General features: G+C 34.3%; 1 protein-coding gene across 1 annotated transcript in view; it reads left to right on the top strand.

Annotated features, from left to right (window-relative positions):
* LOC126881566 (cilia- and flagella-associated protein 57) overlaps nt 1-17900 on the top strand; it is a 141448-nt gene that overhangs the window by 110245 nt on the left and 13303 nt on the right. Inside the window, exon 13 of the mRNA XM_050645890.1 lies at nt 4593-4826. Coding sequence (XP_050501847.1) covers nt 4593-4826 — 234 coding nt within the window. The remainder of the gene's footprint in view (nt 1-4592; nt 4827-17900) is intronic.

Below are 17900 nucleotides of genomic sequence, written 5' to 3'. Positions count from 1 at the left end.
GCCAACAGTTACTGAAAAGCGGTCGTCTCTGACAATATTGTACCCGTGAAAGTTATAATACTTTTCTGGTTTAAATCTAGTTTCTGATAATAATGCGATATCAACTTTCTGGTCTTCTAATAGGTGGATAAGGTTTTCTCTATTAGAGTTAGCCGATCTACAATTCCATTGACAAATTACCAATCTATTCATTATTATATAAGAGAGAACTTAAAACTGATTGAATTGAATTTACTAGAACTGATTTTTCTGGAATTTCAAAATTTTTGTGATTTATATTCGAGATAATACTTGTAACTATATTTGATATTAATTCTGTTAATTCTTTTGATGGTTCATGTATTTTAGATCCTTGTTCTGGATTAAATGTAGATTGATACGAAGAAGAGGTGATAATACCACCAGGTCTGTTGGACATGGGGTTTAACTTTATTATTTTTTGATGTTCCATTGTTACTTGGTCTGGTGAGGAAGAGATAGGTCGTTTGTATTTTGGTGGTTTTATTATTGTATATCTATTTGAAACTGAAGGTAGAGCGAACTGATTGGAAGATGTTTGAGACGTGGACAATTGAGTAAAGGAATATGAAGAGGATGGTGCATTCATATTTGGAGTTTGATGAGAATTTATTGAGGAATTATTGGCTGCTATAGATGCATAAGTTATCTTAGGAAAGAGTTTAATTGTTTCCTTAAAAGATAAGCTGTTTTCAGACATATAATGTTTTATTTTCTTTTGGCGATCAAATTCTGGGCATATCTCCCATTCATTAGTGAAGTGTTCACCTTCACAGGATAGACATTTTTTGTTAAACGATGATAAAGGACAAGAATCGGAAAGGTGAGATTCATGACACTTAAAACAGCGAGGATTACTTTTACACTGCTTACTCATGTGCCCATACCTATAGCAGTGGTAACAGATAATTACCTTTTGCTGGTATTTTTCAACAGTGTGTAAGACATGATTAATTACTACATACTTTGGTATATTCTGGCATTTAAAAGACACAATAACTGATTTTGTTGGATTAAATATTACTTTGTCATCTGCTACTATTTTTCTTGTTATTCGTTTCACATACTCAACCGAGAATTTGCAATGGTGATCAAATTCCTTTATTCTATTTTTAAGATATTCTTCCGATATATCTGAATCTATATCCCTTACTACACCTAGTTTAAACAATTGAAATTTTGGAATGTATGCGGTCAGATTTTTTTGAATAAGGAATTTGGAAGTAACTAAAGCATTTGCGCTACTATAATTTTTAAATGAGACCCTAACTCGGTTGCGTCCGATTGAGTCAATTTTTTTTATATAATTGTCAATTTCTGGATGTAACGTAAATAGGATCTCGCCTATTTTAACAGCGTTTAATTTTCCTGTAAAATTTAAACTGGAGTTTTCAATGAAAATGTAAAAAGGTCCTAAATCAATTTTTTCGTATAAATAAACAGGCCTGGTTTTTTCTGGTTGATCTGAGTTTACTAAAGTATTTTGTTTTTCATTAATATTGTTAAGATTAATACTACTACTTATCTTATTTTGAGGCTGGTTGGGTAGAAATCCATTTAAATCTTGTAAATCACAGCTACTATCCATCGAATTCTCAATATCAGGCGGTTCGCCTCCACTAGATGACTCCATAGAGGAGTTTTCAAGTAACGTTTAACTTATGAACACTTTCAAAATGTAAACTAAATAAGGAAAAGTTTAACAAAACTAAACAAACTAAATTAGAACGGTATAAATCAAATAATCCGCCAAAAATTAATATTTTTCGGAGAGATTTCCAAATTTAAATTAACTTTGACAATTATTTTGACGTATATGTGAGGGACGTGTTTGAAATTTTGTTTGGAAATAGTTTCTATCTTTGGAAAGACCGTCTTCAAAGTGTATAGTGTAGCACGTTTGATATTATTTTAAACAGATAAAATGTATAATACGCCACCTGTACCCGTAACTGATGTAAACAAAACTGTTTTAAGCACCACTATGCAAAAATATTCTGCCATATGAAATGGCTAACACGGCTTTAAGGCTCTAATACCTGAAAGTAAAATTGACTTATTTGCTAGAATCAAACGTGGTGGGTGTACTATACGACTGATAACATATTTTTGTATTAAAATTTATCGCATAAGACTGCTTTCAAAGCCATCCCAAAAATAAAATGTTTAATACGCCAAAAAAGTGGTGCAAACAGCCTAAATTCCCTCTATACATACGTAGAAAAATTCACTGAATCTAATGGTATATATAAAGTCTATTTTACAAAAAGTGGCGTATTATACGTTTTACCTTTTAAGCGTCGATATGTAATTTATTTAATCTAAAATAAATTTTACTGCTGTCAGAAAACAGAAAACAATGTTTATTTCGCAAATAAGCATTGCTTTTCGCTTAAATTCAATGTTCAAACTGCCAAGAGGCAGGTGGGTGGCAGCTTTAACATTGAATTTAGGCGAAAAGCAATGTTTATTTGGGACATAAAGATTTTTTTTTGTTTTCTGACAGCAGTAAAATATATTTTGAATTAAATAAATTACATATATTCTTCTTTTTTGCCAATTAATTAATTTCAAACAAAAAATTTTTTGAACACCCTGTATAAATAATTATGGTAGTGTTTATATTGATAAGTATGTAATTAAACAACCTTTTAAATGAGCTAGCATATGATCCCTATTATTATTAAAAATATGACCGATTACGTCATCACGCCCAGATGGATGACGTCACTAGTATGATATATACTTATGTCAAAAAAATATAATTTAAAAATAAAAATCCACCTATTTCAGGATTTTCCTTAAAGCCGTCGGCCTACGAAATAACCAATGTTTTTCCTTTTTTTTGCCCCATACTGTATATCATATTTAAATCATAAATATAGTAACATTTTGTTAATTCAGTCGGAAAAATGAAAGAATACTCATGAACTATCATATTAAGCACATATTTTGGATTTGCTGCCTTTTTCTATAAATAACAAATGAGAGAGATAAATTATTAAGTGTTGTCTACAAAGCAAAAACGTTATCCAAGACATACGCAGTTACATATTTATAATTGACAGAGTGAGACGGCGATATAATTATTCAACGTAGTTATATTAATTTAGTAGAAAATTTAAACTCACACTTGACTATTTCTGTATTTCTAATGTCATTCTTAGAAAAACATTCAACATGAGTAGAGATAATGATTGTATACGCTGTGAGCTCGTACGTAGAGGGGATATTTACAAATTCGCGAACGCCAGTAGTGGCAAGTCTGTAAACGTTTACCGGAAATTTGACATAAATGTCAAAGTGATTAATTTGAAATTAAAATTAAAAACATTTATTATAAAAAATATTAGTTGGTCAAAGCTGTGGTATATATTTTTACCTTAAATATACTTACGTTTTAAATAATGAATTTAAGTTTTTTTAATGTTCCGTAATATGTAATTATAATTTATTATTAAAGTATTAAAGTATCCGAAGTAAGAAATTCATATTTATCAATAGAACGTCAAAATGATTAGCAAAATCTTTAAAAAATCGATTACAATTTAATTACTTTTTTCCGTTGTAAATGTTAAGCGATAACAATTAAATAATAAATTTAAAAATTACCGGTGAAAGTTGAATTAGTAATCCGCTAGGAGCGCCACCAGCGAAGCTCAGAGCCTATAAACTACTATTCGAGTAATCGTGCTGGTGAACTATAATCTGACTGATTCGATTTCTGTCAATTTGACAGTGAAACTGGGTTAGGTTCGGTAGAGTTTATAAATTTTAATAATCAGTCGTATTTATTTGAATAAATTCAGTTCTTTTAAGAGCTATTTTGATATTATATTGTATTTTTGGTTTGGTAAGTATTTATTTAATTAAAATACGTCAATATTTGTAAGCAATCATCTGTCAATATGGTTAACTTCTGTCTATGAGTTCGCCCAACGTGTACATATTACTCTGACTTTTTAATCATAGTGTTTGATATTACAGATTAGTATATTTTTACGAATGTACATTTATTTGCATATAATGTCTGGAAAAATGATCTGGATACCTAATGATCTGAATTCATTAAGTTTACTTGCATTTTAGTCACTTAATGCTGCTGACATAGACGACATTTTTTAAATTCCTGTTACTATTTACGTCCACTGGCAACTTTAACATGGAGAAATTCATAATACTATATTTGCTTACTCATTATTTTTGTATTAATAATCTATATTAAATACCTAATTAATTACGGTAGTAATAGTAACATTTATCACCAATAAATATATATTATCAGAAAAAGAATAACATCACAAAAATTTTTTGACACATTCTTACGTAGCGAAAAATCGTACGATGGGGTAGTAGTCACATCCGTTTATTTTCAGTATTTACTTAGTTTAGACTTTGTTTTGACTAGAAATTTTTGGTTTGATTCGTGTGCATATCATGGATGACGCATGGGTATTCTTTCATTTTTCCGACTGTATATCATACGGGGTGTCAGAGATATCTTTATGTTTCCTTACTTTACGCATGCACTGTATACATTGTTACAAGTTTTTAAGATTTTTTTAACTTTTCAGAATGTCCAAATTAACGAAATGGTTAGAGAACTAGAAAACCTTCAAAAAGTTATTTTAGGTTTAGATCTACAACTGGGTGAACTAAAAGAGAAGCTAGCAGCGTCCAGTAATGAGGTCCGAAAAGAAATTGATAAGAACAGAAGAATGAAGAAGTCGTTACAAGATATACGAGTTGACATTCACCACGCCAGTGGATACATACAGAACGTTCCGATGCTACAGAAATCTGTTAAGGTAAATATCTGCGTCTTGTATACAGGGTGATTGATTAGTGAACTAAAGCTCCGTAGATCCGGTATAGTAATAAATAGCAATAAAAGTTAATAACAAAAACTATAGTCAACTTTAAGCTTCACATTTTAAAATTAATTAGAATGTTACAGGGTGTTCGATAACATAGTGGCAGACCAAACTTATGTTTTTTTTTAAATGGAACACAAATAACCAAAAACGAAGCACATTTCGGGGAAAACTCATTACAACTTATTTAAAGTGTTTATTTCGTTTACTCATTCTTTGTTTTATAAAAAAATTTCTAGCATCAAAAGTAAACAAGTTACGCTCAAAATAAAGTTAGTCTCTTTTTTTTTGGTAAAAAAATCGGGAAAATCACCACTAATTAATATCTCAAATGAAATTAATCGTTACGACTTCACAAGTTTCTTGACTCGTGTATGTATTGCTTATATGATCTGTAAGTTTCATCGGTTCAAAGTTCTTATTTTTGAAAGGGCTGTAGTTAAAAGGGTTTGAACGAGTCACTGATCACGAATGTATGCAAATTTAGAAACACCAAATCTTAATCAATTTTTGTCTAACAGAAAAACAAAAAATACATGATATTCAGAAAAGCAATGCTAACTTTTTTTCTTTTTCGAGATTTTTGGTATCTCTAACAATTTTTAAGTTATTTTGAAAAAAAGCATATTTTTCAAAATTAAAATTTTTAAAAATTTTACTTAAAAACCAAATTTTTTCAAAAATAAGGACTTTAAATCGATGAAACTTACATACCATATAAACACAACATAAGTAAAATAATTTGTGGAGCGGTAACGATTAATTTCATTTAAGTTGCTAATTAGGGGGTGGTCTTTCTGATTTTTTTTTTGCCAAAACAAAAGTGACCAACTTTATTTTGAGCGTAACTTGCTTAAAGGACCCCGCACAAACCTTATGGAAAATAGGTCCCAGTGGATTTCGTTCATACTTTGGAAAAATACTCTTTGAAGCATCGTGATAAAAAGTTCTCATGGGCACAACTCAATCGTATGAAGGATTTTCAAGATATAGAGGCCCAAACTCGGAAAATTATAAGATTTACGGGGTATTCCAATCCCGTGAGTTACTGGTTATTTGGCAACATGTAGAAGTTTGGATCAAGGAAAAGTACTACTTAATAGTCTAGGATTTTTTCCTGACTATCCAATGGCGACCTTTACTTTGACCTTGACCTTCAACGAACGTCACCTTCTAGAGTTTCGAGGGTTTTAAGCATTCAATTGATATAAACAGATTACTCATGGGTTTTTGGGATCGCTAAACACGAATTTGCCATCAGAATTGCCCTCCGGATGACATGGTGGCCAGTGCCTCTGCAAGGGACGTCATCTTCTAGAGTTTCGATGGTTTTCAGCATTTAATTGATGCAAATGAATTACTGGAGGGTTTTTTGAGGTTGCTAAACACGAATATGACACCAGAACCGATTCCCGGAGCACCTGATTTCCAAGGTCAATGAAAGGGGCTCTGAAGTTTCGGGGGTCTTTGGTACTACATTAATGCAAACGGATTAGTTATAGGTTTTTGGGATTGCGGAACACGAATACGTGATCAGCACAGACATAGGAGCACCTGGTGCCTAAGACATGTTATCTTTTGGAGTTTCGGAGGAATCAAATGGATTACTCTTAGGATTTGGGGTTGCCGAACATGCATACATGCATACTACCAAACATGCACTATGGCACGTCATCTTCTGGAGTTTCGAGGTCCTTTATACCGTTTTCAAAGTCAAAAATATTAATAAAATAACTGTATTATGCTCTTCAATTATTTTAATTATTAAAAAAAATATAAATTCAATTTATATCTGACAATGTTTTTCCTTCATTTATTATAATATCATTTACTACATTCTATTTTGATAGTAGTATTTATCGTGGCCATTAGATATTCCATAGTCTTTTATCTAAGTCATATTCGTGTTCAGCAACCCCAAAAGCACAAGAGTAATTCGCTTGCATCAATTTAGTACCGAAAACTCTTGAAACCCCAGAACATGACGTGCCTTAGGCACCAGGTACCCCGGTGTCTGTTCTGATGGCGTATTTGTGTTTAACAGCCCCAAAAACTAATGAGTAAGACCCATCTGCATCAATTTATTGCCGAAACCTGTCGAAACTCCAGAAGAAGACCTGGCTTAGGCACCAGGTGCTTCGTGGATCGGATATGATTCGAATTCGAATTCAAATTCACGTTAAGCAGCCCCAAAAACCTTTAAGTAATCAGTTTACATTAATTTAGTACCCAAAACTCTGGAATCTCCAAAGCATGGCGTGCCTTTGGCACAGCGTACTCCGTTGTCTGTTCTGATGGGGTATTCGTGTTCAGCAACTCCAAAAATCTATGAGTAATCTGTTTATACCAATTGAATGCCGAAAACCCTCGAAACTCTAGAAGATGACGTCCGTTGAAGGTCAAGGTCAAAGTAAAGGTCGCCATTGGATAGCCAGGAAAAAATCCTAGACTACTAGTACTTTTCCTTGATCCAAACTTCTACATGTTGCCAAATAACCAGTAACTCACGGAATTGGAATACCCCGTAAATCTTATAGTTTTCCAAGTTTGGGCCTCTATACCTTGAAAATCCTTCGTTCGATTGAGTTGTGCCCACGAGAACTTTTTATCAGGATGCTTCAAAGAGTATTTTCCCAAAATATGAACGAAATCCACTGGGACCTATTTTCCATAGGGTTTGTGCGGGGTCCTTTAACGCTAGAAACTTTTATAAAAACAGAATTAAAACTTTTTTTAAACACTTTAAAAAAGTTATAATGAGTTTTCCCAAAAAAGTGCTTAATTTTTTGAATATTTCACTTCGAAATATTCTATTTGAAATTTGGTGAATATGAATATATTTTTCATTGGCTATGACTGTGGTCCTACGAGGTCCAGAGACCTAAGATGTACACCATTTTTTTTTTTATTTTTTATAGGCTATATTTTTCCTAAGAACGTTTTTTTCGACAAAATACTTCCTTTTTGAGTTATTTGCCAAAAACTGTCTAAAAATGTAGTTATTTTGTTGAAAATGAACATATTCACTCGCAAATAACTCGAAAAGTGTTGACTTGGTGAAAAAACTGCATAGAACAAAAGTTACTTAAAATTAGTCAGTTTATCCATTTCGGGACTTATCTTGGACATACATTTTTTCACCACCGAGATGGGGTGAAACTCACCCCCAGGGCTAAAGCACACATCGACACTATACTTTTTTTCTTTGACATGTTGTTTAGTGGTTGTTTAAAATTTACAGCAAAAACCGTGAAAGAATGTACTAAATATAATAAATATATGGACGGTTCAGAATACAAGTGAACCAAGTCCACTTTTGATTTTTTTGAGTAATGACATGGAATTTGTTCCAGTAGAAGTTGTTTGGGGCCAATAAAAGCAAAGTAAATGTCTTAAGTTATATCTTAAGTTATGTCTTAAATATCTCTTGCAGGATCTAATTTGGGTGGTCTTCTAGCTCAGAAAATTTTGTTCTGGCTTTTTCTTTTATCATATCCAGTAGCCTTATTTGTTTCAGGTCTCTGAATGGGAAACGTTCAGCTACGTATCTGAGCACATTTGCAACTTCTCTAAGGCAGTTCTTTTGTGCTGTTTGTATCTTCTTCTTGTTGCTCTGATTTATGTATCTCCATCCGAGAGATGCGTATGTAATTATTGGTAGTATGATGCTGTTTGTCAGGATTAATTCTGTTGTCATAGCTAATTTGTTTCTTCCTCATGTGAGTCCTCTTATTGTGGTTCTGCTCGTTGCTATTTTCTAGACTGTCACGTTAACATGTAGTGTGCATGTTAGGCCTTGGTCCATTATGACTCTTAGGTATTTAGCTTCACTTTGCCATTCGATGGATATATCTTGCACGATTAGCTGTTCTTCTAGATTACTTACCTCTTCTTGTCTTTTTGAAGATAATTGCTTAAGTCTTCTCTGGATTATTGCTACTTTCCATTAGATACCCCATTCTTCTATTATATACAGTACCGTCTGTAGTAGAGGATGAGTAGTTTTCTAGGTGTTCTTAGAACTGGGTGTCTTAAAGCTTTATGTATGGAGATGCTATACCGTTGTAACGACTAAAAATTCACTAAAAGAGTTTTAATTTAAAGATACCTACATAACAAAGCATTTTTTAGTCAATAGGTTGATTCATGTCCTTCTCTTTCATAAGGTTTCCTCTTCTCAACGAGGGTTGGCTAATACAATTGTAAACTCTTCTCTGTCTTTAGCTTTTCTTATTAGCCGTTCAAAATTATTTAACTCTATTCATTTTCTGATATTTCTTATAGTGTAGGAAACAGAAGTTGAACCTAGCAAAATGGACAGAAGTCCGGTTTTATTTTTTTTCCTGATATATCAAGGGATGCTTGTTATGAGACTAACATTTTCTTAAAAAATTTCGCCCCGGAACCCCCCTTTTCATCCCTTTAAAGGGGGTAATTTGTGGTTTTTGCGAAACGTAGCCCTTCCTGTGCGTTTTGCAAAAAATTTGTTTAATAGTAAAATAAAGAGGACTATATTCCCTACTATTTATTTCCTGACAGCATATGTCTATCACCCACCGTTTACGGGGGTGGCGCCCCAAAGTTGACAAATTTTTAAAAAAGATGTTTTTAAAATTTTTTTTCCCTAACTGTGATAAAAATTAAGAAGGAACCTTGCGGCAATTAATCACAAATAAGTGGCTGATATTTTGATATAGGTTTCATTTAAGGAAAATTGCAGATTTTTTAATTACAGGGTGTTACATTTTAAAAAACCCCTTTTTATACTATCTGAACCGCCTATGCTAGAGTAAAAAAACTTTCAGCGATTATGCATGTACTAGTGTTATTTACAATTTTGTGTAATGCACCCCCATATTTTCCCCGGAACCACCCCAAAAAAAAGGAGAATTAATAAAGAAAATAATCAAAAATTAATTTTGGGCCACCACTGTGCCACTATGGCTTTAGGGTGAAAAGAAAATAAAATATACATGGTCATAATGTGTAGTAGACAGTGTGTTCTTTTATTTTCCATAAGTACATTATCCATAAAATGAATAGATGACGAAAAAAAAAACAAAAACTGGAGCCCGCCAAAGCAGTTCTGAGGTTTGCGGCGTCACTGTGCCTTAACGATTGCTTATACGAAAAAAAAATGCATATGTAATGAGAAAATCGTCTAAACATGCTCTCCAAGGGATAGGGGTTGGTTGATGAGAATAAATCTCGTACACTTCAGTTGAGTGACAATAACGTAGATAACAGTTTTACGAATTTATTTAAGAACTGACTACTGTACAATTTTACAAATGCGTGACAAAGAACGTGTTTATTCTTCACAGTCTCGAGGCCAAGTCATTATACATAAAAATAGGAATATATGAAAACCGGCTGGTTCGGCACTAGATTTTGGATCTCTATGTTGTAACAAAACAGTCCAGGCCCGTCGCAGCGGGATTTAAGTAAATATTAAATAAAATATAACAAATTAATTTAAATCGTAAACATGCCCCCCATCTTGAAAGGGAAAGCTTTCAATAAATTAAAAATGAAATTAAACGTAATATATTACAGTCAATAAATAATCACTGTCACCTGGCGACTTTTATTCACTTGGAAGTGGGCAAATGTTCACAACTGCTACACGAACGAGTCCTTTGGCTGTTTTAAGTGTGACAACCCTTGAAATGTTGTCAGCCCCTGGATGCAACTGTTCCACACGTCCCAGGGACCACTGGAGAGGAGGTGCGTCCTTACTTTTAATTAGGACAAGAGCACCAACCTTAATTTGGAATTGATTCACCTTCCACTTTTGTCTCTGCTGCATCTCCGAAACGTAATCCAAAGACCATCATCGCCAAAAATGTTGACGGAGTTGCTGAAGATGTTCAAATCTTGATAAACGAAGAGGGTTGACATTAGAAACGTCTACTTCTGGTATGGAATTCATGGACCTCCCAATCAGAAAGTGAGCCGGGGTTATAGGTAAAAGGTCTGAAGGATCGGAGGACATAGGACTTAAAGGGCGTGAATTTAGTATACTTTCCACCTGAGTGAGCACAGTTGAAAAGTCTTCATAAGTTAAATGAGATCCCGTAACGATCCTTTTCAAATGCGATTTCATAGATTTTACTCCCGCCTCCCATATTCCGCCGAAATGAGGGGAATGCGAAGGAATAAATTGCCAATTGATTTCATCATTGCAGCATGATTCCGCGATTTGTTTTTCATTAGATTTGATAAACTTACCGAGATGCTTAAGCTCGTTACGACAACCTACGAAGTTCGTGCCATTGTCGGACATCATTTGAACTGGCTTGCCTCTTCTAGCTATAAATCGTCTTAAAGCAGCGAGGAAGCAAGACGTAGTTAAGTCTGTGACCAGTTCCAAGTATATAGCTTTAGTAACTAGACAAATAAAAAGACTAACATAAGCCTTGTAAGTACCTGGGTTTCTACCTTGTCTTGTTTTGAGAGTGAACAGGCCTGCATAGTCCACCCCCGTGATTGCAAACGGAAACGATGGATTTACTCTAGATGCAGGAAGATCTCCCATCATGGGTGTACATTGAGGAGGATTGGCACGAAAACAGCGTATACATTGACGAACAACCTGTTTCGCAATAAATCTACCTGAAATAGGCCAAAAACGTTCACGAACGACGGACAATAAGTGCTGAGGACCGGCCAATAGTCGTAACAGGATGATTTGCAGGAAGAAGTATTGGATGTCTTTTATTAAAATCATATTTAGAGTTGCGTAATTTACCACCGACTCTGATTACTCCATCACTATCCAGAAATGGATTTAAAGAAAGAATTTTACTTTTAGAAGACAGCGATATTCCCTTGTAAAAGTTATGAAGTTCCTTTGGAAATATCTCTGCTTGAACCAACTTCGCAATACATATGACAGAGGCTTGAAGCTGTATGGTGGTTAGAGGATCGGAAACTCTGCATCTTGACCCTGAACTATTTCGGAACAGACGCAAACAACGAGCAATGACTCTTGTGAGAAACGAGAAATTGCTGTAATTCTGGAATGGAAAGGATTGCACGAAACTTGTGACCAAAGAATGAGTAACTTTCTTAGTCTCCGGAAGATCTTGCTCAGGCTGAATGATTAGGACCGGTCAACTACCAGGAGATTCCATGAGGCTGGGAGCACCGTGCCACCAAATTTTTGATGACATAAGTCGACTGGGTTCCACACCTCGGGACAATAAATCCGCAGGATTATCCTTGGTACCGACATGTCTCCAAGCGCTAGACGAAGTGCTGGATTGAATTTCAGACACTCTATTAGCCACGAATGTTTTAAAAAGATGTGGCGAGGTTCTGATCCACCCTAGGACGATAGTGGAATCTGTCCAAAGAACAATATCATGAAATTGAGGACTGAGCGATTCTGTGACTTTCTTCACGAGCCGTGACAATATCAAGGCTCCACAAAGTTCCAATCGAGGAAGGCTAATTTTTTTTAAAGGAGATACTCTTGTCTTGGCACAAAAGAGACGAACCGATATATTACCTTGGTGATCAATACTTCGAATATAAATAACGCCACCATATGCAGCTTCGCTAGCGTCAGAGAAGCCATGCAGTTCAATAGTTGAAGCATTTGCAATGATAGCATGTCTAGGAATTCTTAAATTGTTTAAATGGCAGAGCTGATTCCGAAATGAAAGCCACTTCGTGTGGATGTCTAGAGGTACAGCTTGATCCCACTCCAAGCCTTCCAACCATAGCCGTTGCATTAAAATTTTTACAATGATAATTGTGGCGCTAAGAAGACCAAGAGGATCGAATATATGGGCTATCCCAGAAAGTATAGACCTTTTAGTAACCATTCTAGGAAGAATGTCAGAGGATATATGATACTGAAGAAGGTCGGATTTTGGACACCACTGCAGTCCCAGAGTTCTTGTAATTTCAAAAGAACCTAGCGAGAAAGAAAGATCTGAAGGGACCAAAGAATCCTGAATATCTGTAAGAAGTGAAGGGTCGTTCGAAACCCACTTTCGAAGAGGGAAACAACCTTTTGATAATATATGATTAATTTCTTGACAATGTTGAAGAAGCTCTGAGGCTGAATCAGACCCCGTCAGGAGGTCATCCATGTAGAAATCATTTTTAATAATCTTTGCAGCTTGAGGATACTGCTCAGAATTTTCATAAGATAATTGAAGCAGGCATCTTGTAGCAAGAAAGCTGGCAGAGGCAGTGCCGTAAGTTACCGTGTTCAGAGAATAAGTTTGCAAAGGCTCCTGAGGATCCCGTCTCCATAGAATTAGCTGGAGGTTTCGTTCAGAAGGACAAACGAGAATTTGTCGATACATTTTGGCGATGTCAGCAGAAGCCACATAAGTGTGTTGCCTAAATCGAAATAGAATTGATATAAGATCATTTTGGACGACTGGTCCGACCATTTGAAGATCGTTAACTGAAACACCTGAAGTCGTAGGGCAAGAACCATCGAACACTACACGCAGCTGAGTAGTGAGACTATTCTCCTTAAGGACTCCATGGTGTGGAAGATAGAAGTGAGCTTGGTCTGTAGGCTCCTCAACCTTAGACATATGACCCACTGAAATATATTCGTCCATAAATGAAACATACATATCTTTCATGATAGGATTATTCTGAAGTTTTCGTTCTAGATTAAAGAATATCTTTCCAGCTCTGCTCCTAGATTCACCCAGAGTATCAGTCGAATTCTTTAATGGAAGACTGACTACAAAACGACCATCCGAATTTCTTTTATGAGTCGATTTAAAGTGTTCCTCGCACTCTATTTCCTCCTTTGAAAGAGGTGGGAGAAGTGGACACTCTTCTATTTCCCAGAATCTTGATAGATGATGACATTCATTCTGCTGTGCGAAATTGCAAGTGACGATTTGATGATCATACTTTTTGGGCAGTGGGCCAGAAATTACCCAGCCAAATTTGGTTTTTTGTAAAATGGGTTTCTGAGGACCCAATTTGATTTGTCCAACGCACAGAAGATCCCAGAAAAGCTCTACACCTATGAGAAGATCTATGCCGGAAGGAATGTTGAAATTTGGATCAGACAAGCGAATATTCGATGGAATAGAGACAGAGTCTACGTCGGTCGGAATACTTGGAACATGACCACAAATTGAAGAAGTAACAAGACAGTTTAAGGTTGTCGAAAAAGAAGAATATAACGAATATACTGACAACTTACTCTTGTGCTTTATCCTTGAAGATATTTGAGTGACACCGACCACTGAAATGTCGGCAGGTTCCTTGGAGAGACCCAATTTGGAAAACAGACTATAAGTGACAAAATGTGACTGAGAACCACTGTCTAGAAGGGCTCTACAATTATGTTTAACTCCAGACCGATCTGGAATTTGGACTGTGACAGTTGACAGCAGTGCAAACGAATTCTGAACTGCATGACATGACAATGTTTGTGGAGTTTGATTATCCGAAGAAACGGATTGAGTATCATTTGGAGAATTGCTGTTTTCTGCATTAACGTGGAGAAGCGTATGATGCTTCTTCCCACATTTCTTGCACTTACCATACTTGCAACTGGTATTTTGATGTCCTATGAATAAACAATTAAAACACGCTCGTACCCTTTTGACCTCACGCATGCGCGCATGCACATCTAAATTTTGAAAAGAAGTACAAGTTGACATTTTATGAGGACCATTACAATGTGGACACAGATCTGAAGAAGCTCCATTATTGACGAATGATTGACTTGTATGAGTTTTAGACCTATGAGATGAAGAATGAGAATGATCTTTGGAACTAGAACCTCCCTTGATAGATCTTGCTTCGAACTTTTCTAAAGTATCAGCTCGATGCTGCAAGAATTTTAGAAGATCGTCGAGAGTAGGCTTTACCGACGTAGGGGTATTACCTCGACTCTCCTTGTCCCAATCTTTGACAGTTTCAGGATCAAGTTTTTCTAGAATTATAAAAATTATGATTGAGTCCCAAGTGCTTACTGGCTCCCCTAAGGATTCTAGAGATCGCAGATTATTAGTTAATCCATCAATTAGATGTTGGAGACACTTAGAACTGTCACGATTAACTACCTTTAGATTAAAAATGGACTTGATGTGATTATGGATTAGTAAAAGTTCATTAGAATACCTGTCACAAAGAAGCTTCCACGCTACTGTAAAATTAGCTGCAGAAACCTTAATAGAATTTATTATCTTTTCAGGTGCTCCCGATAGGGATGATTTTAAATAATGAAACTTCTGAATGTCACTTATATCATTATTTTTAACGATTATTGTATCGAAGCAATCATGATAATCTAACCAGGTTGAATAGTTCCCGCTAAATTGACGCAAATGAAGGGTTGGGAGCTTTATCCCTGAATTGAATGAGCTATTACGATCAGAAACTGAACTTTGATTTGCATTTTCGTTGCTAGATATAATAGGCTTAGGCTGCAGAAGCTCTTTTGCCTTTGCTATAGTAGAAAAATAAACATTTTCAAAATCTTCACGATATTTTATTTCATCTGATACATCATCTACTAACGCGTCTATTTTACCCTGAACAACTTCAAATTCCTCTATTATTGTTTCAGCCCGATCTAATCTGACTGAAAGTTCGGTGACCGGCAAATTATCCGACGACCCCGGTATAGCTATTTTATCAATGTATTTTGCGAAGGTATCGAGACGATTTCTAACAGATTCCCTACTTTTACGCAACCTTTCGGATTCTTTCGTTTCTTTTGATTCCGACATTTTATTTTAATTAAATGAATGAAATTTATGCTTAAAATCAATCCTATTCCGAAATAATTCAAATATTATTAATTAAATGAAAACAATTTATACCAAAAAACCGATTCTAATGTTAAAATAATTCAGGTTTCAGTTTATTACAAATAAAATTGTCATACTCATTTAAAATATAAAGTTCAAATATCATTAAATATAAAGAATAAAAACTGGCTCACACAAAGCGAGAGATAACGAAATATTTAAAAATATTGGTTAGAATAGGAATAAATCAATAAAAAGGAAAAACTCACATTTTGTACAGCGGCAAACAAACTTCTTCCAAAACCTGCTCGTTGTTGATCGAAGATTTCACTAACTTTTACCGTGATGATATGCCGTCTTGAACTGGCTGACTGAATTTACTGGTAATAATAAAATTTAAACTGGTAATTTATTATTGACGCTGAATTTCAATAATCTTATGCACTATCCGGCTCGAAGGACCATTGGTTGATGAGAATAAATCTCGTACACTTCAGTTGAGTGACAATAACGTAGATAACAGTTTTACGAATTTATTTAAGAACTGACTACTGTACAATTTTACAAATGCGTGACAAAGAACGTGTTTATTCTTCACAGTCTCGAGGCCAAGTCATTATACATAAAAATAGGAATATATGAAAACCGGCTGGTTCGGCACTAGATTTTGGATCTATATGTTGTAACAAAAACAGTCCAGGCCCGTCGCAGCGGGATTTAAGTAAATATTAAATAAAATATAACAAATTAATTTAAATCGTAAACAGGGGTAGTTTCTGCAGATTATTTCAAGTATAGGGGTAGCTTCCACAGGGATGTTGCAATAATCATATATATATATTTATGAAAAACCCTATTGATGGAGCATATGTCCATATGGGTCAAAGAGCAAAAAAAATAATTTTTAACCCCCCTTTATTTATTTTTTTTTGGCTACAGGGGTTGCATTAAGAAATCGCTTTTGTTGTCCATGCATGGGTAATAAGAACGTGCATAAAATGATATATGAAGCATTTTAATAAAGAGCATGGTGTGCGAAGAATTCCAAGAAAATCACTTTCTTTATTAATTCTCCTTTTTTTGGGGTGATTCCGGAAAAAATGGGGGTGCATTATAAAATTTTGTCAATAACACCAGTACATGGATAATTAATCGCTGAAAGTTTTTTTACTATAGCATAGGCGGTTCAGATGGTATAAAAAAGGGTTTTTTTAAAATGTATAAAAAACACCCCGTAATTGTTTCATTGTGTTTCTTCTTAATTTTCATTACAGTTAGGGAAAAATATTTTTTTTAAAGATCTTTTTTAAAAACTTTGCAACTTTGGGGCGCCACCACCGCTAAACGGTGGGTGATAGATATATGCTGTTGGAAAATAAATAGTAGGAAATATAGTCCTCTTCATTTTACTATTAAGTATTTTTTTGTTAAACGTACAGGAAGGGCTACGTTTCTCAAAAACCACAAGTTACCTCCTTTAAAGGGACGAAAAGGGGAGTTCCGGGGCGAAATTTTTTAAGAAAAAGTTAGTCTCATAATGAGCACCCCTTGATATACCAGAAAAAAAAATAAAACCGAACTTGTGTCCATTTTGCGAGGTTGAACCTCTGTTTCGTACAATAAATACTTAGTTGATAAAATAAGTGAGAGCCAACTAATTTTAGAAGAAAAATTATAAAACAAAACCGAAAGTTAACAAATGAATAAAATCAATAGATATTGGAAAAAAATAATTATTTAAATAAAATAATTATTTAAATAAAATTAAATAACACGTGAAGTTAATAACATTACAATATTTCAATTAAACTTTTGATTATGAATTCAATTAAAATTTAATTTTTATTAATAGAGTAGACTGATGTAAAAATATTGTCAATTTTGTATTTTTATGCTATTTGTTTTCCGCAGACCTTACACAGATTTAGAATAAATAAATTTTGGTCATGTCCATCATTTACATCGTTTTATTTAATACTAATTAGCTTTTTGCAAAAAAAATGTTAAACTACATATAGGGGAGTGCAATTAGAACGAAAACATCCATTGTTTCGGAAAAATTCAAACAAGTTAACATGTTAAAATAAAAAGTTCTACTCGCAGATTTGTCCGCTAATTGTTTATTAATTGTTTAAACAATAACAATTGTTTTGTTTAAATAATTTTAGAAATAAATATCGTTAAATTCATCATTTTACTTTGATTAAATATGTTTCTATTTTGTTTTTGATTATGCTGAATCCGAATATGGCATTATAAT

This window comes from Diabrotica virgifera, chromosome 3 (genome assembly GCF_917563875.1).
Source record: "Diabrotica virgifera virgifera chromosome 3, PGI_DIABVI_V3a".
Taxonomy (NCBI): domain Eukaryota; kingdom Metazoa; phylum Arthropoda; class Insecta; order Coleoptera; family Chrysomelidae; genus Diabrotica; species Diabrotica virgifera.
Note: the sequence above shows the minus strand (reverse complement) of the source record. Positions and strands in the feature narration are given on the sequence as shown.